General features: G+C 37.5%; 8 protein-coding genes across 12 annotated transcripts; 3 read left to right on the top strand and 5 right to left on the bottom strand.

The window, feature by feature from the left end:
- The first annotated feature begins 750 nt into the window (after positions 1 to 750).
- On the top strand, positions 751 to 2,672 carry LOC106450924 (pentatricopeptide repeat-containing protein At2g46050, mitochondrial). Its single transcript, XM_013892737.3, has one exon. The coding sequence runs from the start codon at positions 953 to 955 to the stop codon at positions 2,621 to 2,623; it is 1,671 nt and encodes a 556-aa protein (XP_013748191.1). The 5' UTR covers positions 751 to 952; the 3' UTR covers positions 2,624 to 2,672.
- Positions 2,673 to 2,676: 4 nt separating this feature from the next.
- On the bottom strand, positions 2,677 to 6,469 carry LOC106450923. The gene is made up of 12 exons (XM_048753407.1): positions 6,184 to 6,469; positions 6,035 to 6,093; positions 5,831 to 5,939; positions 5,617 to 5,726; positions 5,468 to 5,536; positions 4,168 to 5,329; positions 4,013 to 4,092; positions 3,828 to 3,932; positions 3,605 to 3,744; positions 3,408 to 3,536; positions 3,160 to 3,312; positions 2,677 to 3,087 (listed from the first exon to the last, which is right to left on the bottom strand). Exons 1-12 carry the CDS (start codon positions 6,365 to 6,367, stop codon positions 2,949 to 2,951), a joined length of 2,439 nt encoding a protein of 812 aa, XP_048609364.1. The 5' UTR covers positions 6,368 to 6,469; the 3' UTR covers positions 2,677 to 2,948.
- A 736-nt stretch (positions 6,470 to 7,205) lies between these two features.
- On the bottom strand, positions 7,206 to 9,061 carry LOC106450925 (mitogen-activated protein kinase 12). The gene is made up of 6 exons (XM_013892738.3): positions 8,753 to 9,061; positions 8,544 to 8,673; positions 8,272 to 8,409; positions 7,873 to 8,205; positions 7,604 to 7,787; positions 7,206 to 7,507 (listed from the first exon to the last, which is right to left on the bottom strand). The coding sequence occupies exons 1-6, from the start codon at positions 8,917 to 8,919 to the stop codon at positions 7,341 to 7,343; spliced, it is 1,119 nt and encodes a 372-aa protein (XP_013748192.1). The 5' UTR covers positions 8,920 to 9,061; the 3' UTR covers positions 7,206 to 7,340.
- A 373-nt stretch (positions 9,062 to 9,434) lies between these two features.
- LOC106450928 (protein BPS1, chloroplastic) lies at positions 9,435 to 11,260 on the bottom strand. Of its 2 annotated transcripts, XM_048753409.1 has the most exons (3): positions 11,011 to 11,163; positions 10,773 to 10,926; positions 9,435 to 10,675 (listed from the first exon to the last, which is right to left on the bottom strand). In XM_048753409.1, the coding sequence occupies exon 3, from the start codon at positions 10,661 to 10,663 to the stop codon at positions 9,614 to 9,616; it is 1,050 nt and encodes a 349-aa protein (XP_048609366.1). In that variant the 5' UTR covers positions 10,664 to 10,675; positions 10,773 to 10,926; positions 11,011 to 11,163; the 3' UTR covers positions 9,435 to 9,613. The 2 variants fall into 2 exon arrangements, with proteins under 2 accessions (XP_048609366.1, XP_013748195.1); XM_013892741.3 differs by lacking the exon at positions 10,773 to 10,926 and having other exon boundaries at positions 11,011 to 11,260.
- Positions 11,261 to 11,478: 218 nt separating this feature from the next.
- Positions 11,479 to 14,260, top strand: LOC106450926 (sphingoid long-chain bases kinase 2, mitochondrial). Of its 2 annotated transcripts, XM_013892739.3 has the most exons (12): positions 11,479 to 11,775; positions 11,897 to 11,973; positions 12,054 to 12,107; positions 12,585 to 12,644; positions 12,733 to 12,810; positions 12,902 to 12,948; positions 13,038 to 13,078; positions 13,145 to 13,229; positions 13,303 to 13,417; positions 13,493 to 13,615; positions 13,697 to 13,797; positions 13,875 to 14,260. In XM_013892739.3, exons 1-12 carry the CDS (start codon positions 11,595 to 11,597, stop codon positions 14,002 to 14,004), a joined length of 1,092 nt encoding a protein of 363 aa, XP_013748193.1. In that variant the 5' UTR covers positions 11,479 to 11,594; the 3' UTR covers positions 14,005 to 14,260. The 2 variants fall into 2 exon arrangements, with proteins under 2 accessions (XP_013748193.1, XP_048609365.1); XM_048753408.1 differs by having other exon boundaries at positions 13,038 to 13,229.
- Positions 14,261 to 14,281: 21 nt separating this feature from the next.
- On the top strand, positions 14,282 to 15,678 carry LOC106450930. Of its 3 annotated transcripts, XM_013892745.3 has the most exons (5): positions 14,282 to 14,676; positions 14,749 to 14,903; positions 15,028 to 15,094; positions 15,284 to 15,335; positions 15,412 to 15,678. In XM_013892745.3, the coding sequence occupies exons 1-5, from the start codon at positions 14,289 to 14,291 to the stop codon at positions 15,500 to 15,502; spliced, it is 753 nt and encodes a 250-aa protein (XP_013748199.1). In that variant the 5' UTR covers positions 14,282 to 14,288; the 3' UTR covers positions 15,503 to 15,678. The 3 variants fall into 3 exon arrangements, with proteins under 3 accessions (XP_013748199.1, XP_013748198.1, XP_013748200.1); XM_013892744.3 differs by lacking the exon at positions 15,284 to 15,335 and having other exon boundaries at positions 15,336 to 15,678; XM_013892746.3 differs by lacking the exon at positions 15,284 to 15,335.
- A 292-nt stretch (positions 15,679 to 15,970) lies between these two features.
- On the bottom strand, positions 15,971 to 17,903 carry LOC106450929 (staphylococcal-like nuclease CAN2). Its single transcript, XM_013892743.3, has 7 exons — positions 17,436 to 17,903; positions 17,315 to 17,370; positions 17,116 to 17,230; positions 16,671 to 17,029; positions 16,429 to 16,588; positions 16,281 to 16,349; positions 15,971 to 16,191 (listed from the first exon to the last, which is right to left on the bottom strand). The coding sequence occupies exons 1-7, from the start codon at positions 17,580 to 17,582 to the stop codon at positions 16,096 to 16,098; spliced, it is 1,002 nt and encodes a 333-aa protein (XP_013748197.1). The 5' UTR covers positions 17,583 to 17,903; the 3' UTR covers positions 15,971 to 16,095.
- Positions 17,904 to 20,315: 2,412 nt separating this feature from the next.
- On the bottom strand, positions 20,316 to 22,517 carry LOC106450922. Its single transcript, XM_013892735.3, has 2 exons — positions 21,608 to 22,517; positions 20,316 to 21,098 (listed from the first exon to the last, which is right to left on the bottom strand). Exons 1-2 carry the CDS (start codon positions 22,456 to 22,458, stop codon positions 20,459 to 20,461), a joined length of 1,491 nt encoding a protein of 496 aa, XP_013748189.2. The 5' UTR covers positions 22,459 to 22,517; the 3' UTR covers positions 20,316 to 20,458.
- Between the last annotated feature and the right edge of the window lie 1,230 nt (positions 22,518 to 23,747).

The following is a 23,747-nucleotide window of genomic DNA, read 5'->3' on the forward strand; positions in this document are numbered from 1 at the left end:
TCACTTATAAAATTTATAAAATAAAATTCCAAAAATGAAAATATTGTTTAAGACCAGTTTAAAATTGCATTATTTAAAATATAATTTTACATTAAAAGTTATACATTAACATAAACTCAATTAAATCTACTTAATGGTTTAAGAAATTTTCCTTGTAAAAACATATTTGATTTTTTTGTGAAAGTTAAGTAAAAATTGTATGCATCGCATTCTAAACCGAAATCTTATTTTTGACGGAGTAAAAACCATTATAAGTATTAAAACCTTTAGATGACTCTGTTAGATGTTGTAACTGTTGACTTGATAAAATGTGTAGCTAATTGGGTAATTTGAATTTTTTTTCTATTATATAGTTACTTTATGATATTCACTTTAATATTTCGTCTATTCAAAGATAAATATATTTCTATAACAAGAACGATGTGGTTTTTTACAACGGAAAACATGATTTTTTTATGAATAAAGTCGAATTTTAGATATTGAATATATTCGAACTATTTATATAGAGATGTGAACATCCATATATATATTTTTAATATCTTAAAAAAGACATTTCTGATTAATCACTTTAGTAAAACACCATTTATAAAAAATTATGTTACGATTTAATAACAGAAAAAACGAACCTGAACAATTAAAGACATTAAACTGAAATTATTTTATATGATAAATTCTAAAAATCATTCGACAACGAAAAGAATAGTGTATTTCAAATGAAAATCAAATAAATAATGTAACGATTTCATTAATGTCGAGGATAAAAGAAGATAAGAATAAAGAGTGTTATTACTGTCCGTCAGACAAACTCATTAATAATAGTGTGATCACTGATTAGTCATTAATTATTCTACCTACCTTAATAAAACGAAAAAGCATGTCCCTCTCAACAACTCAGCTCGGCTCAGCTTAAGCTCCATCACTCTACTCATGACCGTCGAGTTAAGTCAGAGAGATGCGTTTTACGTTCCGATCAACTTCGATCCTGACCGTCCATTTCAAAAAGTATTCATCATCCTCTGCATCGAAGTTATCTGCTAGACATGATCACGGGCTCATGATCAAACGAGGAGATTACAATTCTCTGTTCCTTAAAAACAAGCTCTTGCAAGTTTACACGAAAGGCAGAGGCTTTGACGATGCAGACAAGCTGTTCGACGAAATGCCTGTTAGAAACATCGTTACTTGGAACATAATGATTCACGGGGTTATACACCGAGACGGTGAAACCAAGGAGAAAGCTCGTATGGGTTTCTGTCATTTGAGACGGGCTCTTCTCAGTGAAGTGGGGTTGGATCATGTGTCCTTCATTGGCCTGATACGGTTGTGTAGTGATTCAACCAATGTAGAAGCTGGTATTCAGTTACACAGTTTGGTAATGAAACAAGGTCTCGATTCAGATTGCTTTGTAAGTACCACTCTTGTTGATTTCTATGGGAAATGTGGTTACATTGCTGAAGCTAGACGAGTTTTTGAGGCAGTTTCGGGTAAAGACTTAGTGTTATGGAACGCTTTGGTCTCGTCGTATGTGCTTAACGGTATGGTCGATGAAGCTTTTGGTTTACTCAAGCTAATGGGATCTCCAGGTGATAATTTTACTTTCTCGAGTCTTCTCAGTGTGTGCAGGGTTGAACAAGGGAAGCAGATACACGCCATTGCCTTCAAACTGTCGTTTCAGTTCGACATTCCTGTGGCGACTGCATTGGTTGATATGTATGCTAAGAGTAACCATATTAGAGACGCTCGGGAGTGTTTTCAATCGATGGTTGTGAGGAATGTAGTGTCTTGGAACGCGATGATTGTGGGTTATGGACAAAACGGAGAAGGGAGAGAAGCTATGAGACTTCTTGGTCAGATGAGAAGCGAGAATCATCTCCAACCAGATGAGCTTACCTTCGCGAGTGTTTTAAGTTCTTGCGCAAAGTTCTCAGCAGTTCAGGAGGTTAAGCAAGTGCAAGCCGTTGTTACTAAACAAGGCTATGAATGTTTTCTGTCTGTGGCTAATTCTCTGGTGACTGCTTACTCCAAGACTGGAGGTTTATCTGAAGCACTTGTCTGTTTCCACTCTATCAAGGCACCAGATCTTGTTTCATGGACTTCAGTAATTGGAGCTTTAGCTTTTCACGGATTCGCTGAAGAAAGCTTGAGAATGTTCCAAGGCATGCTGCAGACACTTCATCCAGACAAGATCACCTTTCTAGAGGTTATGTCTGCTTGTAGCCATGGAGGACTAGTTCAAGAAGGGCTTCATTGCTTCAAACTAATGACTGAGGTTTACAAGATGGAAGCAGAGGAAGAACACTACACCTGTCTGATAGATCTTCTTGGTCGAGCCGGTTTCATCGACGAGGCCTTGGATGTTTTAAGGTCAATGCCTATTGAGCCACGTGTAGATGCTTTGGCAGCTTTCGCAGGAGCATGTAACATCCACGAGAAGAGAGAATTTATGAAATGGGGTGCAGAGAAGCTCCTTGAAATTGAACCTAGCAAACTTGTGAACTACTCTCTCTTGTCAAAGGCTTACGTCTCTGAAGGCCAATGGAACCAAGCGGCTATAGTGCGTGAAACAGAGAGGAGAAATTGCAATAATCCCAAAACTCCAGGTTGCAGTTGGCTTGGGAACTAGAGAACAATGACCATGACTCATGAACACAATGGTATGTAAAAAGCACATGGAAGTAAAGATTGTTTAAGAACACAAATGATGCAACTGGACAAGAACTCCAGTGGTCTTTTCCTGTCACTATGCGTATACAAACATACAAGATTACAGACAGTGAGGTCCTAATGCCAACATCAAAAGAATCTAAGTGAGACAAGCCTGAATATTTACTCATTACCATGTCTTTTGTTCTGTTCTAACACTTCTTTGGTTGGTACTTCGTATACAGATATAGGAGAAGAAGGTACATCAAGAATTTAGTAAAGAGACTCTTTATCTTTATGTTTTTCTAATTTCTTGGTAGCGAGTCTTGCCTTGTTAGCTCGTAGTTGTCAGCTCCCTGGAGGGTTTGGTTCTCGTTATTTACAATTGCAATCTTCGAACAGAGGAAGAAGAAGGAAGATGTGTAGATTGTGAAATGCCAAATACTGCACATAATATGTGGATATTCAGAGAGTTATACCAATAGATATTAAAACTTTGAATACACACACACACACCTGTGCCAAATCCAGTAGCTTGAACTGGTTTCAACTTTGAAACTTATGGCTGCCATGGTAAAGGCTACCAGACCAGCCGCCATAAAGCCCCAATGAAACCGTTTCTTGAGTGTCTTGATCAATCTACTAAACCATTCTTTCACTGCCCTTGGCCTATTAAAAAAAAACATATGACAGAACTTGGATATGTTATGCTTTTATCAGATTGTGATAACACAGGAAACATAATGGTTTTCCTTCTGTTATACCTGTCCAGCATGTTCATTGAAAACCCAGCTGAGCCGCAATATGATCTATACTTTGTAATAAACTCTACCAAAAACCCAATGAGAAGACCAACTGACCCAATAGCTAATACAATGATAACATTCGACGCCCTGCCAGCAAATTGATAGTGAGCCAAGGTAACAGTTTAGAATAAGTATTGAAGTGCTAACTAACACACCTTGTTGCCTTGGTTAAGGCTAATAAAGCTGTGAGAATGGCAACAACTGTGTGTATTGTCCTCTTGACTGATTCATCAGCTGTGGATAAGTACACAAACGTACCAATCACAGCCATGAAAGAGAGCCAGAAATCCATGAACTGAAGCAAATGAAAACTAAGTATCATTTCACACAGAAGAATCAGAAGATGATGATGATGATGCAGATAACAACTACTTGTACCTGTAACACGTTGTAAGTCAACACACACCAGGTGCCTACATCACACGCATGATAGAGAGCGCTTGAGATTCCGCTAGATGTGAAAAGAACCCACTCTGGATACTCCTGTTCAGGGTATGAGAGTTGGTCAAAAGAAACAAACAAGAACCATTGAACTAAAATGTGTATACTAAGAGAATAATTACTCGCTGGCGAAGAGCCCAGTAAGCTGGCAAAAGAGCTGCTGCATTTGATGCAATGAGAGCAATAGACTGAATGATATGTCCTGCATCATGTTTCTTTAGCACATGAGTACATAGAAAAAGCTCTCAAAGGCTCAAACACTAGTAGATTAAGATACCTTGTTGTGATACAACTTCAATGCTACAGTCAAAGCCTCCATGTGTTCGGTCACAAGAGCAAAAGCTGTAGGAAGTCAATCCACTAGCGTCAAAAGCATATCTGCAATTCCCATGAGAGGAACACCTTCTCGGGCACCTTTCAAGAGAAAGAGACACCAGAGTAGGTGGACCTTTATAACCTCTGTCAGCAGTAGACTCACTGAGCTGCCTCAACCCCAACGACCATGTTCCTTCTCTCGCATACAAGACATAGAAATCAACTTTTTCTCGGCTAGAGTTATACAGCGAGAAGAACATTGACCGGCTGGCACTCGTCTGATTCGCATAATAATAATCCCTATCTTCAACAGTTGGCAACCCACCAAATCTAAGATACACTTCATACCGTTTCGCCGAATCTGATGCCAACCTGAAGTGAATATGCCCACCAGCACCTCCCTGAGGGATGTTCATGAGAAAATAAGTCCACGTGCTTGTGTCCAAAGGAAGTGAGGAAACGTTGCTGAGAATAGGCTCAAGAGGGAAGTCTGTGGTCGAATCCGAAGGCGAAGAAGCGTCTTCCACAGGCAAATAATATGATTCAAAAGGTGTCAACCATCCTCTCCTCATAACCGCCTGAAGCATGTAGATCTGCTGACCACAGTTTGGTCCTGCTTTCCCTACAGGACATCCTAGCACTTTAACGTTCAATGAGAAGCAGACCTTAGAGCTAGAATCTGATGTGCCCTGTACGAGACGATTCTCCCTTCCAGAGAAGCTAGCAACGATGTACCAACGACCGACTTTGGGTTTGTTAATAACCAAAGGAGCTTTGTGTATATCGCCGGCGTAGTCATGTAGAGTCTCTGAGGCAATAGCTCCAAAGCGAGCGTAGCACATGAGGTAGCTTTCGTTTGAATCTACTTTCACGCTGGACGCCGTTATAACTAACTGTTCAGATATTCCGTCTACATCTAAGGCGTATGTCTTTGTTTCGACACCGGTTAGGCAAGAGTTGGGAGAGGAGTCAGAGCAGGAAACAACGCTTCCTGTCTGGTTGTCGAAGCGAGAACAAGAAAGAGGGTAGATGGTTTGGTTGCAGGAAGGTCCCCACATGGTAGCGGTTTTACAGCCTTCCACAGTAATGTTGGCGCTGAATGAAAACGCAGAGGAGCTAACAATCTGTGGAAGTATTAGAGTATGCATTAGAGATATGAACTCTTAAAGAGTGTAACCAAACGAAATAATCAAACTATAATTAAAGAGTGTAACCAAAACTATAATCAAACCAAAACTCTTAAAGATATGAACTACTTATACCATTTTCCCTTGAGTCCTAGTAACTCCAATTCCGTTAAAAAGACCAACATACCAAGCTCCAGGAGATATCTGTAAGCAATAACATGAAACAAGAGTTTCTTAAAATGTCCTAACACACGAATTTTTATTGGGTAATATCAAAAGCCTACCTGTTCATTGGTCAATCTCAAGGAAATGTTCTTCTGCATAGGGTAACACTGTTCTGCAATCTCAATATCTTGAGCTCCTTCAAAAGAACCATTGAATAACCTTCCTAGCTCTACAAAACATCAAAAATAAAAACACTTTCTTAACTCCTTAAAAATAGTAAGTTAAGTTGATCTCTTTTTAAGTAACCAGACAAAGAAGCATAACTACATGTACCTAAACCCTTGAGAGCGTTGGTTGATGCATCAGGCAGAGGAGGACTACCGTCTCTGAAGCATATAACAGGAAGAAGACTTTTCGAAATCTTGGAAACACTCTTTGCACTCTACACACACACACAAAAAAAAAAAAAAACAAATCCAAAACCAATCAAATTTGGATCAAAATCAATCATTTTAGAGAGCAGGACAAGAAGCTTACGATGCCAACATCAGATTCCATAGCAACATTCAACGAAGAGAACCATGGAGGCAAATCAACTACACAGCAAATAACACAGTTCAAAATAAGATCTCTGATGATGATCTGGAAACGAAGGGAAACACTATTAGAGTCAAGATGAACAGTACCTCTGATGTAACGAGTGTCGTAGGGTCTGACTTGTGATTTTGGGTACCTGAAGCTCGAGACGGTGAAAAAGCTTCCACTATTGTCCTCGTCGATCACAGATTCTTGAAGAGAGTCACAGATTGACACAGCCCACGAGAAGAAGACGAGGAGAGCTGTTAAACCCAGAATCGAAATCTTCGCCATTTGATCAAAGGTGAGATCTTTTTTCCTGATAAACTGAGAGGGTTTAAGACTATTTTAGTGTGTGAGTAGAAAGAAGATTAAGCTCATTGTTCCAAGAGAATTTTCCGAAGACAATAATTTCTTCTTTAACTAAAATAATTTCTGACACTTTACTTTTCTTTCTTCACGCGCTATATAAAATTTTAGTATCTTCACTCGCTAATCCAACGGTGGAAAACTGATCGAGAGCTTTAATGTAGAGGCGCGTGATTGATACAGTATATCGTCGAGATAGGATGACTTTTTGGGGTTTAAAGATTTTTCTTCGGTCATCCATACTTTATTACGTTGTTGGTCAGAGACAGGAGTCATACTAATCAGTAGATTACATGAACTTAATTAAACTAACCTTTTTTAATAGTAATAAAAACTTGTGTGTAATTAGAACTGATCAATCAGGATAAATGAGATCCAAAATTTGATGAAACTAACAAGGCTTATCAAATAAAGAATCTATTTTATTTTAGCCTATGTGCTATGTTAATCATGTTATTATTATACTCCATCTATTTTGAAAAATGTCATTTTAATATTTTTTTCTTGTTATCTAAACGGTGTAATTTTAGTTTTTTAATGCAATTTATATCTAATTTAAAAATTAACATTATTTATAAAATACACTGATCTTGTAAATAATTTTATTTATCGCAAATATTGGTTAAATAGATATATAACTAATAGGAGCATAAATACATTTCAACTATTTTTTAACCTATGTGAAAATATTAAATTGACATATTTTTCAAAATGGATAGAATAAGATCCTTCTTCATAACCGAAGAAGTTGATAAGAATCGAATTCTGCAATGGCTTAAGATATAGAGATAGATAGTAAATGTATGTGTCTCATCGTTATAGCATTTATTCAACCAAAATAAAAATGAGTTTACAAAGGAACTTATGATAAAAACATGCTCATTTTGTTGTTGTCTCCTCAATGGTCAGGATTGAATTTGACAGACTCCTTGTAGATAAGCTCTTTTATGTGTTCTTCCGTGCACGAAGGATGCTCGAAGTCGAAGCTGAAAGGAGTCGGACACACTGGTTCTTTGGCCACATCGTGGTGCGGTGATAGGTAAGCATGGCCAAGAGCTTCATCGACTATATACACACACAACAGAAAGCAGCACTTGAATGCAATAAAGAACCAAACCCAATTGAGATAATCCAAACAGAAACACTATGTGTTGTTGTTACCTGATATACGTCGATTTGGATCAAAGACAAGCATTCTCTCCAGCAAGTCGATGGCAGTAGGAGGCACTTTCGGGAATCTAGCAGCAAACTCTTGTTTAGGGTATCGTGGAAGCTGCCTCACGTATCTTCTCGCGTTGTCACTGCGAAGGAAACCGAGACTGGAGTTGTCTGGAGAGCCTACAAGCTGTATATTCAACAAGTGAATGTTTTAATGTGAATGGTGTTGCGGTTTTCAGACAAAGGTGAAAAGCTGATAGTTTTTGTTTTACCTCTGTGATAAGCCTAAGCTGATGAACATAATCTTTTCCAGGGAACAACGGTTGCCCCGTCATGATTTCACCGAATATGCAACCAACAGACCATATATCAATAGCTGCAGTGTACTCCGAGCAGTTAAGAAGCAGCTCAGGAGCTCTGTACCAACGAGTAACAACATACTCAGTCATAAAGTCTGTGTCTGAAGTTGTTCTCGCAAGCCCAAAGTCACCGATCTTTAGCTCGTGTTTGGAGTTAAGCAGCACGTTGCTTGGCCTTAGATCACGATGTAATATGTTGGCCGAGTGCACGTACTTGAGCCCTCTTAAGAGCTGGTACACAAAGAACTATAAAAGGAAGATAAGTTAATAGAGATCAGTTCAGAAAGTTCCATAAGATTAGATCAGACTTACGCGGCACTGGTCATGGCTTAAGGTTTGTTTAGAATGGAGGACTCGTTGAAGATCAGTGTCCATTAACTCATAGACAATGTAAACGTCGTTGAATACATCTCGTTGCGGAGGTCTTACAATATCTTTGATGGCTATGACCTGAAGAATCAATCAAAACCAAGGCTTTAAGATCGGATTTTAAAGAGTGAAAAAAAACAGAGGAAACAGAGTATCCTCTGTTTTTCTCGTCCTTGGAGAAAGTGAATATGTAAGATGATCGTTATAAGGCTTACGTTCTCATGATCCATGTGCCTGAGAAGCTTGATTTCACGTAGAGCTCTCTTAGCATCAATAATGTTATCAAAAGCATTACCGATCTTTTTAATTGCCACTTTCTCTCCACTCACTGAGTTCACCGCAGCACTGAAACGATTCAAACGAACATTTGAAAGATGAAAGGCTTTTGGTAATTTATCTAAAGAAGAGTCTAAAAGAACTTTACCAGACGATACCGCAAGCGCCTCTACCGATGGGACGGATAGGAGGGACATACTTTCTTGAAACTTCAAAGAGCTGTCCGTAAACGTTGTACTGAATATAGCGGCCTCCGTGTGTTGGTACAACTTTGATGCAATGGTCGGTAGAACAAGAGCTTGATTCTCCTGACATGATGCAATGAATCAGACCAAGAACCAGACAGAGAGAGAGAGAGACCAAGGAGAAGGGCTTTTGTTGAAGTTGAAAGGATCTCTCTACAAGTCTCTCTTGAAGACACTAAATCCATGTGAAAGGAAAGAAGCTTTTTTTCTCAACTGTAAAAGATCTCTCTCAAGTGACCCGTGAATCTAAAGAACATGGAAGATTACATACGTGTATGGTCACAAGAAGTAAGAGTCATTAACTCAATATTGCAAATTTCATTTGTTACTACTAATTGCACCTATCCGCACTTTCTCCAACTGCAAATTGAAATTGGTTTAGAGAAAATAAGATCTATATTTACAAAGAATCACTGTTTTTTTCCAAGAGAAATTATTTGACAAATTAATTTTGTTTTTAAACATTAGTAAATAATTTAAGAAAATTAAAATTGTTTTTTCTTATAGTAAACTTGAAAAAATAGTTATTTATTTAAAATAAATTTAGAAAGTGATACCAAATTTAGGTAACGTTAGCATTCCCTCTTTTTCAAACCATATATTTGTATTATACTGCAGAACTGAGTTCAATCAATACAGACAAGGCTAACACACTTGAAACCAAAGAGACAAGCTCAACAGATGGACTAGAGCAGACAAAAAAATAAAAAAAAACACTTTCAGTAACCTAAACCTGCCTTAAGGCCTAAACTTGTGGTTTTACCTTAACCTACATATTCTCCAAATACATTGCCAGAGATTAAGTCACTTGACCTAAGATTACAAAGCAACACATCTCGTCCACTTAAAATCATTTTGAAGAAACTCTCAACTTCCTCTAGTAACTGATCCAAACCCTGAGACAGTTTCTCAGCTTGTATCCCCAACTCCATCACACAGTCCTTAAAAGTCTCAACTTCCACAGGATCATCAACACCATCTTGAATCATCGGGTACAGCTTCTCCACACTAGCATCAACCCTCTCCAGCTCTTTGAGAATCGTACTTCTACCTGAAGACAACAAGTCTCTGATCTCACCGTTCACAACGCCCTGCATATCAGTGAAGACCTTTGCCCACAACGGCTTCTCAGAGACATGTAAGTCAAAAAGATCATTAGTGGAATCAGACCAGGCCGCGGTGAATACGCTGCAGATATAAACCGTTTGAACCTTCACACCGTAGAAAGCCCTCATAAGAACCTTCCCTTTCGCCGAGCTCTTGACTCTAGGCAAGGTCAGAGACTTAGCAAGACAGTCTAGCACCTCACGGCAGGTTTCAATCCTAGCGTTGTTTGCGTTCACATGTTGCCTCCAGCTATCAAGAGAAGACCGAGATTGAAGATACTTCTTCTCCCCGGAACCAGACTGTAAACTGTGAAGAACACATTTGAGGTAGAGATCTCCCTGGTTGAGTCTTGTGAGCTCCGAGCTAAAGGCGTTGCAGAGGTCTAGCAACTTGACGCTTATATCTAGATAAACATCAACCCATTTCTCTTCCCAATCAGAGACGGGAAGGTGGAGGTCAGTGATGAGTGTGTTGATGTTCTTATGAGTCTCGCAGAGGGACTCCATAGCTAGCTTCATCCATGATAGAGTGAGGATGTCGTCTTTGTTCTTGGGGATGAGTTTCTTTAGCCTCTCTGCTAAAAGCAACTCAAAGCCGGTGAGTAGAGAGAGCAGCCAGGGGGATAAAGCTGAGCTCTTTGGTGATAGCAACCGAAAGGGGTTCCCAAATGGGAAGAAACCTCGTGGTGGATCATGTGGTCGGCTCATTTTTGCTAGACACTGCAAAAAAAAAAAAAACAAAGAGATGATATTTTGAGTTAATCAATCAAACAAGCTTATGGGTAATTGGTACTGCATAGAAGGGAACAATCCAAACCTTAAAGTCTCAAAAAGCTGACAACTTTATAGATCTTGAAGCTTAAAAATCGAAACTTTCCATTTAATTATATGGAAACAAACCATAATCAAACGATGTAAACTGAAGATGGGTACAAACTCTACATCGGTCTGTTAACTCTTTAACCCTAAAACTAATTTCAGAAGAACACACATAAACATAGATAAACGCAGAGAGATGTGAGGCTGAAACGAAGCTCAATTTCCAGGAATCTTACCGTTTTAAGCTGCTGGAGATATGAAAATCACAAGGGAAAGTGCCGTGGAAACGATCTTCTAATGCTTCATTGACTTTTCGGAGTCGGTTTAGCTGAGAAAAACTTATGGCGGAGGTCGGCCGTCAGTTTATAAGGATAAAGTCACTGCCGGTTACATAAAACAGTAAATGAAGCTACGATTGTGAATGGCGGTGACGTTTGATTTTTTTCACTGAAAAAAGTGGACGGCTGAAAAAATAGTATTTTATCGAAAGGCAAAATCTAACGGCTACAAATGATAACGAATACATTATTGCGTAAAATGGGCCGAAAAGTCCATATGACAGCTGTTGAGGTGTTAGTTGGAGCCCCACAAAAAACATGGACCCCACACTTCACTTACTCCGACAAGGAAGTCTAGAACCAGTCTTTTACGGGCCATAAAGATTAAGCCCAATGTAGACAATAAAAATAATAAATCGGCCCAAAAGCGTTTCGAAGCCTCTCTCTCAGTCAGAAGGTGTCTTCAAGTAACGAATCTTGCGACGAACTAACTACTGATAACCGGCGATGATGTCTCCCGGAGCCGAAGTTACGGCCACACAATGCTACGATCCAATTGCTGCATTTCAATTCGCCCTTGCACGGCGAAACAACCTTCGTTCCATAGGCTACAGCACTCTATCTCCTCCAGTCTCTCCTCTGGTCGCATCACCCTTCACGGTGGTGATGGTTCCGTCTCCTCCTCCCGACTCCGTGATCTCGTTTTCGTCGTAAACCCTCAAGGTGTGTTTGCCCTTTTTACTCGGTGGAAGAAGAAAGACTGAGACTTGGATATTAAAAATATGATTTTTATATATGGAGAATCAATCTCGAGGTTGGCTGAATCAATCTTGTTGAATTTTAGGAGCTAACGGTAGAACAGCTAAGGAGTGGAAGAAGTTGCTTCCTTACCTTCGAACTCGTCTTGGTAAAGACTGTAATGTGAGTGTTTACTTAACTGTGTGCTATGTGTTAGTGGCGTGTGTGTGTGTGAGTATTCTTGTTTGTTTACTCCTCCACAGATAAAAGAATCTTTAACATCGGGTCCTTCTCATGCCATTGACATTACAAGAGAGGTATAAGTTATACTTATACAATGTTCTAAAAATCGCTAGGCGGTAACTAGGCGCTGCTTTATAGAGGATTAGCGACTAGGCAGATTATTCGGGGCCTAGGCGAGGCGTAGGCGTTAGCAAATTATTAATTTATTTTATATATTTTATACATTTATATGACATATTTTAGTTTTTAAGTTTAATTATAAAATTATTGTGATGAATTATCAAAATTAGATATACAAAACAGAAAAAGTAGACAAATTTGTAGATTTGTATTAATGTTATTGCTTAATTTAACATATATAGACAATTTTAGATCGATTTTAACCAATTTTAACCGATTTAGAACAGTTTAAACCAATTTGAATCATATAAATCGGTATAAGTCGGATTTTTAGAAAATCGTTTCGGATAGGACCGATTTTTAGAACCTTGCTTATACATCACTTTGATGGGTTCTGTATTCTCTTGATCGTTTGTTTTTGCTTCTTTCAGGCTATTAGGGATGGTGCAGATGCTGTGATTGCGGTAGGAGGTGATGGAACACTGCATGAGGTAGGAACTTGAAATCTTTTGGTTGATAGAACCGAGCTCTTTAGAGTTTTAGGTGCACTCATTCTATCATTTTTTATTTATTTAACAGGTCGTTAATGGTTTCTTTTTGGAGGGAAAACCTGTCGGTAATCTCAACGGCGAAGCTACTCATTCGGCTGCACTTGGTGTGAGTACTGTGGGCTTTTGTGTATATCTCTTCCGGAGTTACAACTTACGATCTCAATCCATCTTCTTCGTTTCTTTCTTTTCTTTTGCAGCTGATTCCATTAGGTACTGGCTCGGATTTTGCTAGGACATTTGGTTGGTTAGTTATTGCAACTTCAGTTTTGATATAATTTGTTTTCAAAACTTATGTCGAGCCAATCTTTTTGAGTATATCCTGCGTTTTGTTAGGAAAAATGATCCTTGTGAAGCGGTGGAGCGCATTGCTAAAGGTATGTCACTGAAAACATTCGAGAAGTTAGGACAAATCATGTGTAATTATGCCTGTAATTTTGCAGGTGTACGATCACGTGTTGATGTTGGTGTTATCAACCATGAAGAAAGTGATTTGCATTACTTCATTAACGTTGCTGATGTTCACTTGTAAGGATATTCCCGTTTGATTAATCCTTGATGAGAAGGTTGTGAATCTTTTGTCTTGTTCATCACTTTGCAGGAGCGCAAAGGCAGGTTTTTACGCGTCAAAGTACAAAAAATTCGGAAGCTTGTGCTACGTTATCGGTGCCCTCCAAGCTTTTATGGGACATCACAACCGAGACATGAGAATCAAGGTAAAAAACAGTCAAAAATCTCTTCTTCACCAGAGTGAGCAAGTAAGCTTTGAAAGCATTGTGTTGTATTCTCAGGTTAATGGAGGGGAATGGGAGATATATCCTCAAGTCACCGCTCTCTGCGTTGGAAACGCTAAGTACTTTGGTGGTGGAATGAAGATCACTCCCAACGCTGTCCCCGGAAATGGAAATCTTGAGGTCATTAGATCTGTTTTAATCCTAGTGTTCTTAGATGTGAATTAGCTTTTTGACACATTCATACACTTCTTCTCTCTGCAGGTTGTGGTTCTTCAAGACTTCAAGTGGTATGATTTCATACTGAAACTTCACAAGCTATACAACGGGACGCATCTCTCTGTTAACAATGTGAGCTCAAGAAGGTGAGATCTTTTTCTTCTCTTGTGTCCTCAACATCTTGTTCTGTAAATGTCCTAAGCACTTTTGTTTTTAATTGTAGTGTACAAAGCATCGAAATTGAGGAGATTTCAGAGAGTGGAAGTGTCTATGTTCAGTCAGATGGAGAACACCTTGGATTCCTACCTAGAAAGTTTCAGGTTTTACCCGGTGCCATCGACATGATCAGCTGATGATCACAACCACACCTGCCAAGAAAAGAAAGGTGTAGAAAAGAAGACACATCACATTCAACTTTTGTTTGGTCTGTACTCCGTACTATGTAGAGATTCTTCTTTTTTATCTTAGATTTGATTCATTGTTTCAAGACGAATCAGATATGTGATCGTGTTGTGTTGTGTTGTGTTCTGTTGTTACTTTGTGTGGTCACCATTAGCCAACACACACAAAGATACTTTTTAAAGTAAACTCGTCGTGTCTCATAATCAATCTCACACTTGAAGCCAAACAAACAACAATGGTATCTTCTTCTCTTTCCTTTCATTCCATCGCCGCCGCCACCGTCAACCCCATCTATGCTGTCCGTTCAACCTTCCGCCGCAACAGCCGCCAATATTTCTCAACTGGAGTGAGTTGCAGAGGACAGAGTCCTCCTACTAACGAGCCACAGACAACAACAAGTAAAGGAGGAGGCGAGCCGGAGAATGTTCTGCTCAAAATCGCTTGGTACGGCTCAGAGCTACTCGGAATCGCCGCTTCAGCTTTCAGGTCTCCGGCGTCTCCTCCTCCTCCTACTACGACTGAGCAAGACTATGAGATTCCGGTTGATTGTTCGGGACGAGCCGTTCGTGTAGCTGTCGTGGACTCGATCAAACACGACTTCAAGCGGTCGTATTTCGTCACAGGTCAGTTAAGAAAAAGACATGATCTTGAGTTCTGTTTTATTGTAATGATGATGATTGTTTCTTTGACCTCAGGGGACTTGACGCCGGCGGTGTACGAGGAGAAGTGTGAGTTCGCTGATCCAGCTGGTTCCTTCAAGGGACTTGCTCGTTTCAAAAGGAACTGCACTAACTTCGGATCATTGATTGAGAAATCAAACATGAAGCTAATGAAATGGGAGAACTTCGAGGTAATGAGATATTTTCTGACGCCGGAGAGAAAAAAAAGTGTTGTTTTTTACTGTTTTAACGACGTGGGTTTGTGTTAAAAAAAAAAAAAAAAAAAAAAAAAAAAAACGACGTGGGTTTTTGCAGGAGAAAGGAGTTGGGCATTGGAAGTTTAGCTGTGTCATGTCGTTTCCATGGAAACCCATTCTCTCAGGTAACACAAAAGCTTCCAGATTTGTGTTAAAAATGTTAAAAATTGGCATATTGGTTTGGATAAAGTTTGAGACTTTAATGGTTATTAGTCTTCGATGATCAATGCTGACAAACGAAAAAGGACAAAACTTTTATGTGTCTTTTTACGGAAGATTCATGAGAATGGAAAATCTTTTTTTTTTTTTTACAGCTACCGGTTACACTGAGTATTACTTTGACATGGAATCCGGAAAAATATGCAGGTAAAATGATTAGCTCTGAGCTCATCATATCAAAGTTTTTATCTTTCTCAATTACTGATGTATGGGCTTATGCAAGACATGTGGAGCATTGGAATGTCCCTAAGATTGCTTTGTTCAAGCAACTACTGAGACCTAGCCGTGGACTAATGGGGACGACACAAAACTAGCAGTGCAGTGGATGATGATGAATGTTGAAGTCACTTTTTTCTTTCTTTCAGATTCCACTTTTAAAAACAGTAAATATATGAAATTTCCCTTCTTTGAAGTTATATGGATACTATCTGTAATTAATCTATCGAATAGACATGCTTTAAGCTCAATAATAAGATCATAAAGTTATGAATTTGCATCAGTGAAAACAACCATGCATGAACTTCTACAGCTTCTTTGATTCGCCAACTTCTTGGAGGAGCTTTATTTGAACTTCCATTGTGATGTGGTTTTGTTCACAAGAGTGTTTAGCATCTCATCCATTAGATTCAGGCTGGTTCTTGTCCGTAAGCATCTTAAAGAAAGCATGTATGCTTCCACGTTTGGTCTCACTCTAGAATAACAACTCAAATGATTTCATAGCACTAAATCTAGATCAGTTTGCGACTTTAATAGCTCTGTGATATGTTCCATCAAACGTAGGATCAACGTAAGCACCATTTATACATATTCTTACCATTAGTACACATCTTACAATGGGATAAAATAATTGAGTAAGGAGAAACCTTCAGTGATCATCAAACAATGAGTTTTTACAGAGGCCAGCTGTTTACTCACGCCTGTTGTTCTTTCTCCAGTCCCATGGCTTTTCAGGATTTGAAGAAGCCCACAAGCCAATACGCTTCTGCCTTGCTTCTTTCTCCCACTGATTCTCACATCAAATAAACTATCAGAATAGACCTTGTACTAAATGGGTAGTGATGTACAACAACAAAAGCTTTACTAATCTTTTACCTCTGCAAGAACCACGCGTTTGTCATAAGCTACATAATGCCAAGCAAGACCTTTCTTTAGCATTGCCTCCTACACAACTCAAGAAGAAACCAATAACATATTAAAGAAAGTCCTTTTATAAAGAAAAGAAGTGTACTTATATATATACCTGAACAAAAACTCCGTTGCAGTATAAATCTCCAACACACCTCCCATACCGATCTTCTCCATAAACCAACACCTTCAAGCTTTTCCATTGAACAATCTTGAGCAGCTCTTCTTGTGCCTCTTTCCCATACGGCATCTGGCTTTCTGGTGCATCTATTCCCCTATTCCCTTTCCATCACCAAATGTGTTTTTCCATTATAACAAAGAAACTATGGCAAGTCTAGTAGAGAGGAGTGATTTTACCTTAGTCTAATTCTGAACTTGCGAGCAAGCACTTCTTCATTCTGAATGTTTAGCACTCTGTAACCAGAATCAATCATCTTCTGGTGAAGCGCATCCGCTTTGGTGTAATCTTTCCTCTCACGTGCCTTTGCTCTTTTAACCGCTGCAACATTCACTTCCCTTGGCACAGAAGATGACACAACCGGGTCTGAAGTAGAGACATAAACTGTGATGGTGTCTCCATCCGCCACAGCTTTTGGATCAACCGGAAGAGTTTGAAACTCAGAGAGAACTCCTTCAGGCCAAGAACCAGGAGGAGGTTCAGTAGAGAGCTCAACGAGAGTGTCAGGCAAAGGGAGTCCATAGAAAGACAACAGTCCCTGTCATAATAAAACAACACATTCACTTTAGATCCCTTCCAACTTCAACAAAGTCACTTATGTTCTTGCTGCTACCCCATTCATACCTCAACATCTGCATTCTGATGCCTTTTCAAGATCTCAATAACAAGCCGAGAAGCATCCTCTGCCGTCTGTGGTGGAGGTTTTGCTTGCTTCCATGCCTCAAGTATTTTTCTATACCTTCACAGCAAAAAAAATACAGAGCCAAAGTTCACATCTTTATTCACTAAGAGAAACATGTAAAGTTATTGTTATGGTCTTTACCAGTTTGCTTGAGCTTTTCTTGATGACACAACATACCTCCCAAGTCCTTCAGGAACCTAGAAAGTCATAATCAGATCAGTTTTAAGCAAACTCTAGTTGCATAAGTGAGAAAGTTGAATACTTGGGAAGTGATCTCGAAGTTGAAGAGATCGTGAGCGAGAGCTGAAACACCGACAGTGGCCGCGGAGACGCCGTGAGGACCGAGAGAGTCGTCGTCCGTGGTGGGTTTGTAGCATTTTCCGTAGAGGTATCCAAGAGCGTTACCCATCTTTCAGGAAATCTAATAAAGTTTCGATCTTTCCCTGAAAAATCAGAGGATAATCCTTCAGAGGAAGGAGGAAGACCAAACTCTTTTGAAGAAACTGTACTCTGCTAAGGAAAAATCAAAAAGTAACGTATTTTTAGTCTTCGTACAATTATTAAAGTGAAGAAGCCACGAGGGAGCTCAACAAACACTATTGATTTTTTTTTTTTATATATAACTTAACAAACACTATTTATTATAGCATAATGTGATGACATAAGTCATGTCCAAACCACAGAAACAAGAACAATCTTTCACATCTCTACGTCTCTCAGCCTCGGAAATAGCTTACGCTTCATGTTGACATTTTCAATATATCAACCTGTAGCGTAGCTCGACAATGAACAATGAAACAGCGCAATTTAAGGTGAGTATGACTTCTAGTTATTGTATTAGTCTTGTTACAATTTATTATGGACCCGAACTTGTAATGGTCTAGTTCATGTGTGTCAAGAACTTTTAGAAGTTGTGAAAAGATTCTGTATTTTTTCAAAGCTGTGAGACAAAGCCTTTATATACAACGTCTACAAACCGATTCCAACTTTAACCTAATTAAAAATTTAATACTGATATTAAGGTGAGTTTACTCGAATCACTCCAACTTAGAGGATCATATAATAAGGGTATATAAAAGAAGAAGAAAAATAGTTGGTGTAGACTAGTACATACACTACATGGACCACAAATAATGTGGACAAAATATCAACGATGACAACGGGAAAAAGCTATGTAATATATGCCATTTTGTTATTCTTATATACCAAGAGATCTTTTATTTGTGACAACGGGAAAAAGCTATCCAGTTTCTATCTTCATCTTTTAGTACTACTCTGTTTACTTACATCCCTAGATCTCAAAATTTTGTTTCGGATTCACTGCCCAAATGCGGTCTGCGCGAGGCCACTGCTTTGTATTAGACTCTTAATCTATCAATCAATTTGGTGTTCAAAAAAAAAAAATTTATACCAAGGTTTCTTTTATACACATCCACATCACTATATTTTCATATATACGATTAATATGTTTTCAAAATCTTTAATTAGTGTATGATATCTAGAAATGTGGTTCCATGTGAGACAAAAATGAGAAAACAAATACGGTTACATGTGAATAAGATAAGATAGCCACGTAACGAATGTATTTACAGATTTCCTGTAAAGACAATGGTAAACTGAATTTTTTACCTAAGCATGGAAGTTCCAACTTCTGTTGGACAGGAGGAGTCACAAGTTCATAAAGTTTACATATCTAATAACATTGGATACACAAAATATCGTCGATCATTTAATTAAAAGCATCCTCCATATCAAAAACTTCAAATTTTAGAAGAAAAAACTAAAAACACACAAAAGATTAGTAAATCTATGTTGAACAAGAACGAGGTGATCTTGTGAAGAAGATGAGAACTCAAGAGAATCTGGAAATGAATGATTGTTTCTATTAAAGAGTAAAAAGAAGATGTACAAGTTCTTATATAGTCATAATCTTATATATAATTTTGATTTAAAGTTTATATTGTCGCACATTGTGCACTAGTTCACACATCACCTAAACGTAAAATTTTCATCGTGTTTGGAATACAATATTCGACATAAACATAAAACTATTATTTTATTGTTTTGAACTTTCCATTTGTTACTGATGAAATCGATGTCTAGACGTGTTATACTCTGTTCGAAATATTGACAAAGTCAATCGGAGTGAAGTCCGTTCGTTACTTTTATGTTTAATTAAGAGACAAACATAGCACAACATGATGGTATGAGGTCTTAAATCCCTATATATTATTCCTTTGGAGTGCAAGTGTCTAATTCCTTCAACTACACCTTTCAAAGAAATAGTTTGCAAGTGTATAACTCCTTCCACCACATCCCTTCAAAGAAATATTAAAAGTCAAAGAAAGTAGCATCAAATATGTAGATATAGAGAGATAATATAAATCTTACCTGAGGAGTTTCATAACCAGCTGATGACCACCAAGACTCAGATATTGATGCAACGATTGTTCATTTTTTGTTAGCGCAGTAAGCTCTTAAAGAAGCCGTGGAATTTCTCGAGAGACACGTACATACAATCTCCATAGATCTTAAACATGTGAATTCTAAGTATCTTGTTTGTATCAATATCCCCCATACCCATGATTTCGATCTCATTAACTAGTTCAACAATGTTTTGACGTGGCACATGTGACCTAAATGAATATTTTCTAACACTAATATATCTGATGTCTTAGATAGTCATCAACAAGTTCTTCCACGCCATCAACAAGACCTTCTCCTATTTTGATATACAAATCAATATCATCAATCCGTTATAGGTTTGCCAAGTCCACGATACTGTTTCTTCAAGGAAAATCATTAGCATCAATGTTTGGAGCTCTACTTAAAGCCATAACATCTTCATTTATATTATCATCTGAAGTTGTATCATTCTGCTGAAAATTACCAACATGATAAATTACCAAGGGGATAAAAAGTATAATGAAGGATTTGACCATTTGAATTGATTCAAGATAAGACTATTAGAATTTAACATTTAACATTTATTACAGAAAGACAATGATTTAATAAATTGATAATTTTATCTAACCATAGAATGATGGAAGTCCCAACTCTGTCACAAGTCCATAATATTTACATACATGTTTATAACATTGGATAGACAAAATATCGTCGATTATTCAGTTAGAAGCATCCATATTATAAACTTCAAATTTCATTATATATAGCCAAGATGTTTCCTAAGGTCACCACATTAGACCACCAAATTAAAGCACAACATATAGTAGTAGTAAATCTAAGTTACATTAAGGTTTATTTTGATTTTAAAGAAAAAGTAATCTAAGGAAGATTGAGGTAAAGCATCTCTTTAAATTCCAATTTTCTTGTATCACTATAGAAAGTATGATGCTTGTTAGGCCAATAAGTCAAACAAACGCAACCTTTAACCTCAAACTCCATCACTTTCCCAATAGCTCTTTTATCAACCTTCCACAAAACGCTTTGTCCATAACTATCTCCTGCAAACACGACTCCTCCTTGCTTTGTAAACGGCCTAAACGCATTTGTGTACCGGTTCTTGAACCAAGCACGAGGGTTCATCATCGAAACCTTTGATGGTTTAGAGGATGAAACTTCTCTTCCATCATCAAAGTCATGTAGAAACCAAGTGAGGTATGCAGTATAACCATGAACCCACTGCTCAAATATCCATGGTTTCATGCTTTTTGTTTTGGTCTCGTTGGCTGAGACTTTGAGTCCGAAGAAAGTGTTTGGTGGATCTATTGTTGCTTCTATGCCTTTCTCTGCTTCAAATTGTCTCAATGGGTTTTCTGAGGATTTTTCTGCGGATGCCATTAGGATGTTTGATTGAACCGTTGGTGTTAGTTGCAATGATATTTTTGATGGAAAATGTTTTTCCTCTAATCCCATCCCACGTTCTGATAGAAGTGTCTCGTTCACAAGTCGAATTATGTCACACCTAATTATAAAGATATTAGTAATTTAATTATGTATAACCAATATATAATATACCATAAATTACCAAAATTTTACTTGAAAAATTATGTTTCTAACTGCAATTGTTTTATTCATAACTCACTTTTTATTGAAAATATTTAAAACGAACACTCAAAACTCAAAATGGTGACCAATATAATAAATGAGAATAGTGAATTCCTAATCATTTTTAAAAATTATCATTTATAAGGAATATTTATTACATGGCTCTTTGTCATTTCTTTAATTTTAAAGACTGTTGAACAAAAATATTCTTTGTTAAAATTGGAAAAGAACAATAAATAATAATTTTTTTTTTCATTTTTGTTTAAACTCTTTCTTATTCGTTCATTGTTCTTTTAGTGATCACCGATCGGATGTGTTAATCAGTATTAACTTGATTCACAGTTTACACAAATCGTTTTGAGTTTAACCATTAGTTAATATATGTACCAGGTTCCACAGTTCATCATATGAGTTTAAGTACGGTACCTGACATTGTCAATATTCACAGCAATATTAAACCACTTCTCACGAACGTAAATCCTGTGGTTGAACTGGATCACACCTTCAAGCTGATGATAGTTCAACGAGAAGAATAATCTTTCGTCGGTTAAAGCACTATTTACGCTCTCCATTTCCATTGCTATCACAGGACAATACATATGAACTTTCCACAAACCTTGAGTTGAGAAAGCATACGAAAACAAAGGAGAAGGTGACTTAAGATGCTGAGACGCTCTGATCTCGATAATCCAATTGGTTATGGCGAGGTTGAGCGACCTCATCCATTGTTCTTCAAGGTTAGAGCCTAGTTGCACCATGAGCAACTTAGAACCCTGCCTTGACCTACAAGTAACCAGCTGATCTTTCACCGTTTTGAGACAAGTTGTTCGTAGGCTTGTGGGCGCCTCGTAGATGCATATGAGAAACACGAAAGTGAAGAACGCGAGGTTGAAAACGTCTTTGAGGTTTGAAGTGGATCCTATGTTTTGCATTTGGATTGAACAAGTGGTTCTTTTGACGTTATAGTTGAGAACTGTGTCGACAAAACTCATTAATAGAGTAGAGATGATATTTTCACTTAGGAGATTAGTTTGATTAGAGCCAATGATTCTTAGAGGTTTTGAGATGAAGAGAGATATAGGAATCTTGAAGCTGGCTACTATGGAGAATGTGAATGTGTTTGGAGATTGAGAACTACGAGTAATAGAGAAATTTAAAGATGGATGTGATGAATTTGGAGAGCAAATACACATGGACATTGAGTTTCTTTTCCATTGAGAAAAAGGAGGTAGGTTTTGAAGCCAAGCAAATGCATCAGGTGTGTCACAAGAAGCCATTGGAGCATTTATCTTGAAGATCTTGTTAAATGTGTGGTATAGATAATTAGAAGACTAGATTTATCATGTATATATAGAGAGAACAATCTAATGAATGGAAGGAAAGAAAAAAAGAAAACGAATACAAATATTCTCTCTTCTTTTTCAAAAGGTTAAGAATCTAATACAAAAAGCATATGGGTTATTTTAGTTATAACAGAACAATAGAGCGTTAGAGCTACACGAATTGCCTCTTTCTTTAAATATTTAAATTTTGATAATGATTAAGAGTCCTGAAAGTCATTGGATAACGTACAAGAAAGAAGACTTTGATGCTAATTAGATCGTAGCTAGGACCAGGAAAAAGGATTATAAGTATTTGCTGAGTTGATAAAAGTCAAGATTCTACTTTGTGCCTTGTGGAAATCAAACCGAATTTCCAGTAAATATTCTTTGATTAGGCCGAAGAATATTGTTATTCGATTGTCCAGTTATATACTCAATAATGTTTTATTCATCTTTATCTAGTTAAGTTTCAAATAAGTTACATAAGAAATCCTGAGAAGTGAGAACTTGTTCTAGCTAGTCATAACGTCCTTTGAATTTTCAATTAATTCAATTAAAGGTACTATCTTATAATAATAGTTTAGCCCATCAATCGTTTGTGCAATTATCAGTTTATCAACAAGAAGAAAACGAAACACATACTGTTTGAAAAAAAAAAACTCTGCTTTAGAATATAAGTTGTTTGAAAGTATGGTCCTGATTAGCGTAAAAACATACTCTGCTTTACAATACAAGTTGTTTGAAAGTATGGTCATCATTGTGGTTCTATATTTTCTTGCTCTAGAGTTAAAAGACTTTAAGTTTTTAGACGTGGTTTTATTTTATTTTATTTCTGTAAAATTATTTCCAAAAATATTTAAAACACTCATTAAAGCTGTACAAAAATTAATTTTCAGAGCTAATTATTTACCTTTACAGCTGTAGATTCCCTTTTTAAAGTTAAATCATAATTGTACAGGTTCTTAAAACTCTGCCAATAAACTCCAGTGTTCTTTTTTTTTACAACAAAATAACTACTTAACTAAGAAACCGCCGAATTGAATAGCCAAACCGGAGGTTCGGCGGTAAAGAATCAACATATAACATAGTTGAAAGAGAATTCTTCTCACCACGTGCAAGCTTGTCCGCCATTGTATTTTGTGCCTTCGGAATATGTCGGATCTTGAAATTACGGAAGAAAATCTTACTGCGGTAAAATTTTTCCGTGTAGTAAAAACTGACCATTCTTCAGGTGATGACTCTAT

The sequence above is a fragment of the Brassica napus genome, chromosome C4, assembly GCF_020379485.1.
Source record: "Brassica napus cultivar Da-Ae chromosome C4, Da-Ae, whole genome shotgun sequence".
Lineage (NCBI taxonomy): Eukaryota > Viridiplantae > Streptophyta > Magnoliopsida > Brassicales > Brassicaceae > Brassica > Brassica napus.

What these genes read in the sequence shown, in the direction of transcription:
- LOC106450930 (XM_013892744.3), top strand. Translation starts at nt 14,289, where the DNA reads ATGGTATCTTCTTCTCTTTCCTTTCATTCCATCGCCGCCGCCACCGTC. An exon ending in GCGGTCGTATTTCGTCACAG is followed by an intron (nt 14,677 to 14,748) that starts GTCAGTTAAGAA and finishes CTTTGACCTCAG; the next exon opens with GGGACTTGACGCCGGCGGTG. An exon ending in TGAAATGGGAGAACTTCGAG is followed by an intron (nt 14,904 to 15,027) that starts GTAATGAGATAT and finishes GGGTTTTTGCAG; the next exon opens with GAGAAAGGAGTTGGGCATTG.
- LOC106450922 (XM_013892735.3), bottom strand. Translation starts at nt 22,458, where the DNA reads ATGGCTTCTTGTGACACACCTGATGCATTTGCTTGGCTTCAAAACCTA. An exon ending in GTGAATATTGACAATGTCAG is followed by an intron (nt 21,099 to 21,607) that starts GTACCGTACTTA and finishes CTTTATAATTAG; the next exon opens with GTGTGACATAATTCGACTTG.
- LOC106450926 (XM_048753408.1), top strand. Translation starts at nt 11,595, where the DNA reads ATGCTACGATCCAATTGCTGCATTTCAATTCGCCCTTGCACGGCGAAA. An exon ending in AACGTTGCTGATGTTCACTT is followed by an intron (nt 13,230 to 13,302) that starts GTAAGGATATTC and finishes ATCACTTTGCAG; the next exon opens with GAGCGCAAAGGCAGGTTTTT. An exon ending in CCGGAAATGGAAATCTTGAG is followed by an intron (nt 13,616 to 13,696) that starts GTCATTAGATCT and finishes TTCTCTCTGCAG; the next exon opens with GTTGTGGTTCTTCAAGACTT.
- LOC106450923 (XM_048753407.1), bottom strand. Translation starts at nt 6,367, where the DNA reads ATGGCGAAGATTTCGATTCTGGGTTTAACAGCTCTCCTCGTCTTCTTC. An exon ending in TGAGATTGACCAATGAACAG is followed by an intron (nt 5,537 to 5,616) that starts GTAGGCTTTTGA and finishes TATTGCTTACAG; the next exon opens with ATATCTCCTGGAGCTTGGTA. An exon ending in CTAGGACTCAAGGGAAAATG is followed by an intron (nt 5,330 to 5,467) that starts GTATAAGTAGTT and finishes ATACTTCCACAG; the next exon opens with ATTGTTAGCTCCTCTGCGTT.
- LOC106450924 (XM_013892737.3), top strand. Translation starts at nt 953, where the DNA reads ATGCGTTTTACGTTCCGATCAACTTCGATCCTGACCGTCCATTTCAAA.
- LOC106450928 (XM_013892741.3), bottom strand. Translation starts at nt 10,663, where the DNA reads ATGAGCCGACCACATGATCCACCACGAGGTTTCTTCCCATTTGGGAAC.
- LOC106450929 (XM_013892743.3), bottom strand. Translation starts at nt 17,582, where the DNA reads ATGGGTAACGCTCTTGGATACCTCTACGGAAAATGCTACAAACCCACC. An exon ending in AGAAAAGCTCAAGCAAACTG is followed by an intron (nt 17,231 to 17,314) that starts GTAAAGACCATA and finishes TTTGCTGTGAAG; the next exon opens with GTATAGAAAAATACTTGAGG. An exon ending in AACGCGTGGTTCTTGCAGAG is followed by an intron (nt 16,192 to 16,280) that starts GTAAAAGATTAG and finishes TGTGAGAATCAG; the next exon opens with TGGGAGAAAGAAGCAAGGCA.
- LOC106450925 (XM_013892738.3), bottom strand. Translation starts at nt 8,919, where the DNA reads ATGTCAGGAGAATCAAGCTCTTGTTCTACCGACCATTGCATCAAAGTT. An exon ending in TAAGCCATGACCAGTGCCGC is followed by an intron (nt 8,206 to 8,271) that starts GTAAGTCTGATC and finishes TTCCTTTTATAG; the next exon opens with TTCTTTGTGTACCAGCTCTT. An exon ending in TCCAAATCGACGTATATCAG is followed by an intron (nt 7,508 to 7,603) that starts GTAACAACAACA and finishes GTGTGTATATAG; the next exon opens with TCGATGAAGCTCTTGGCCAT.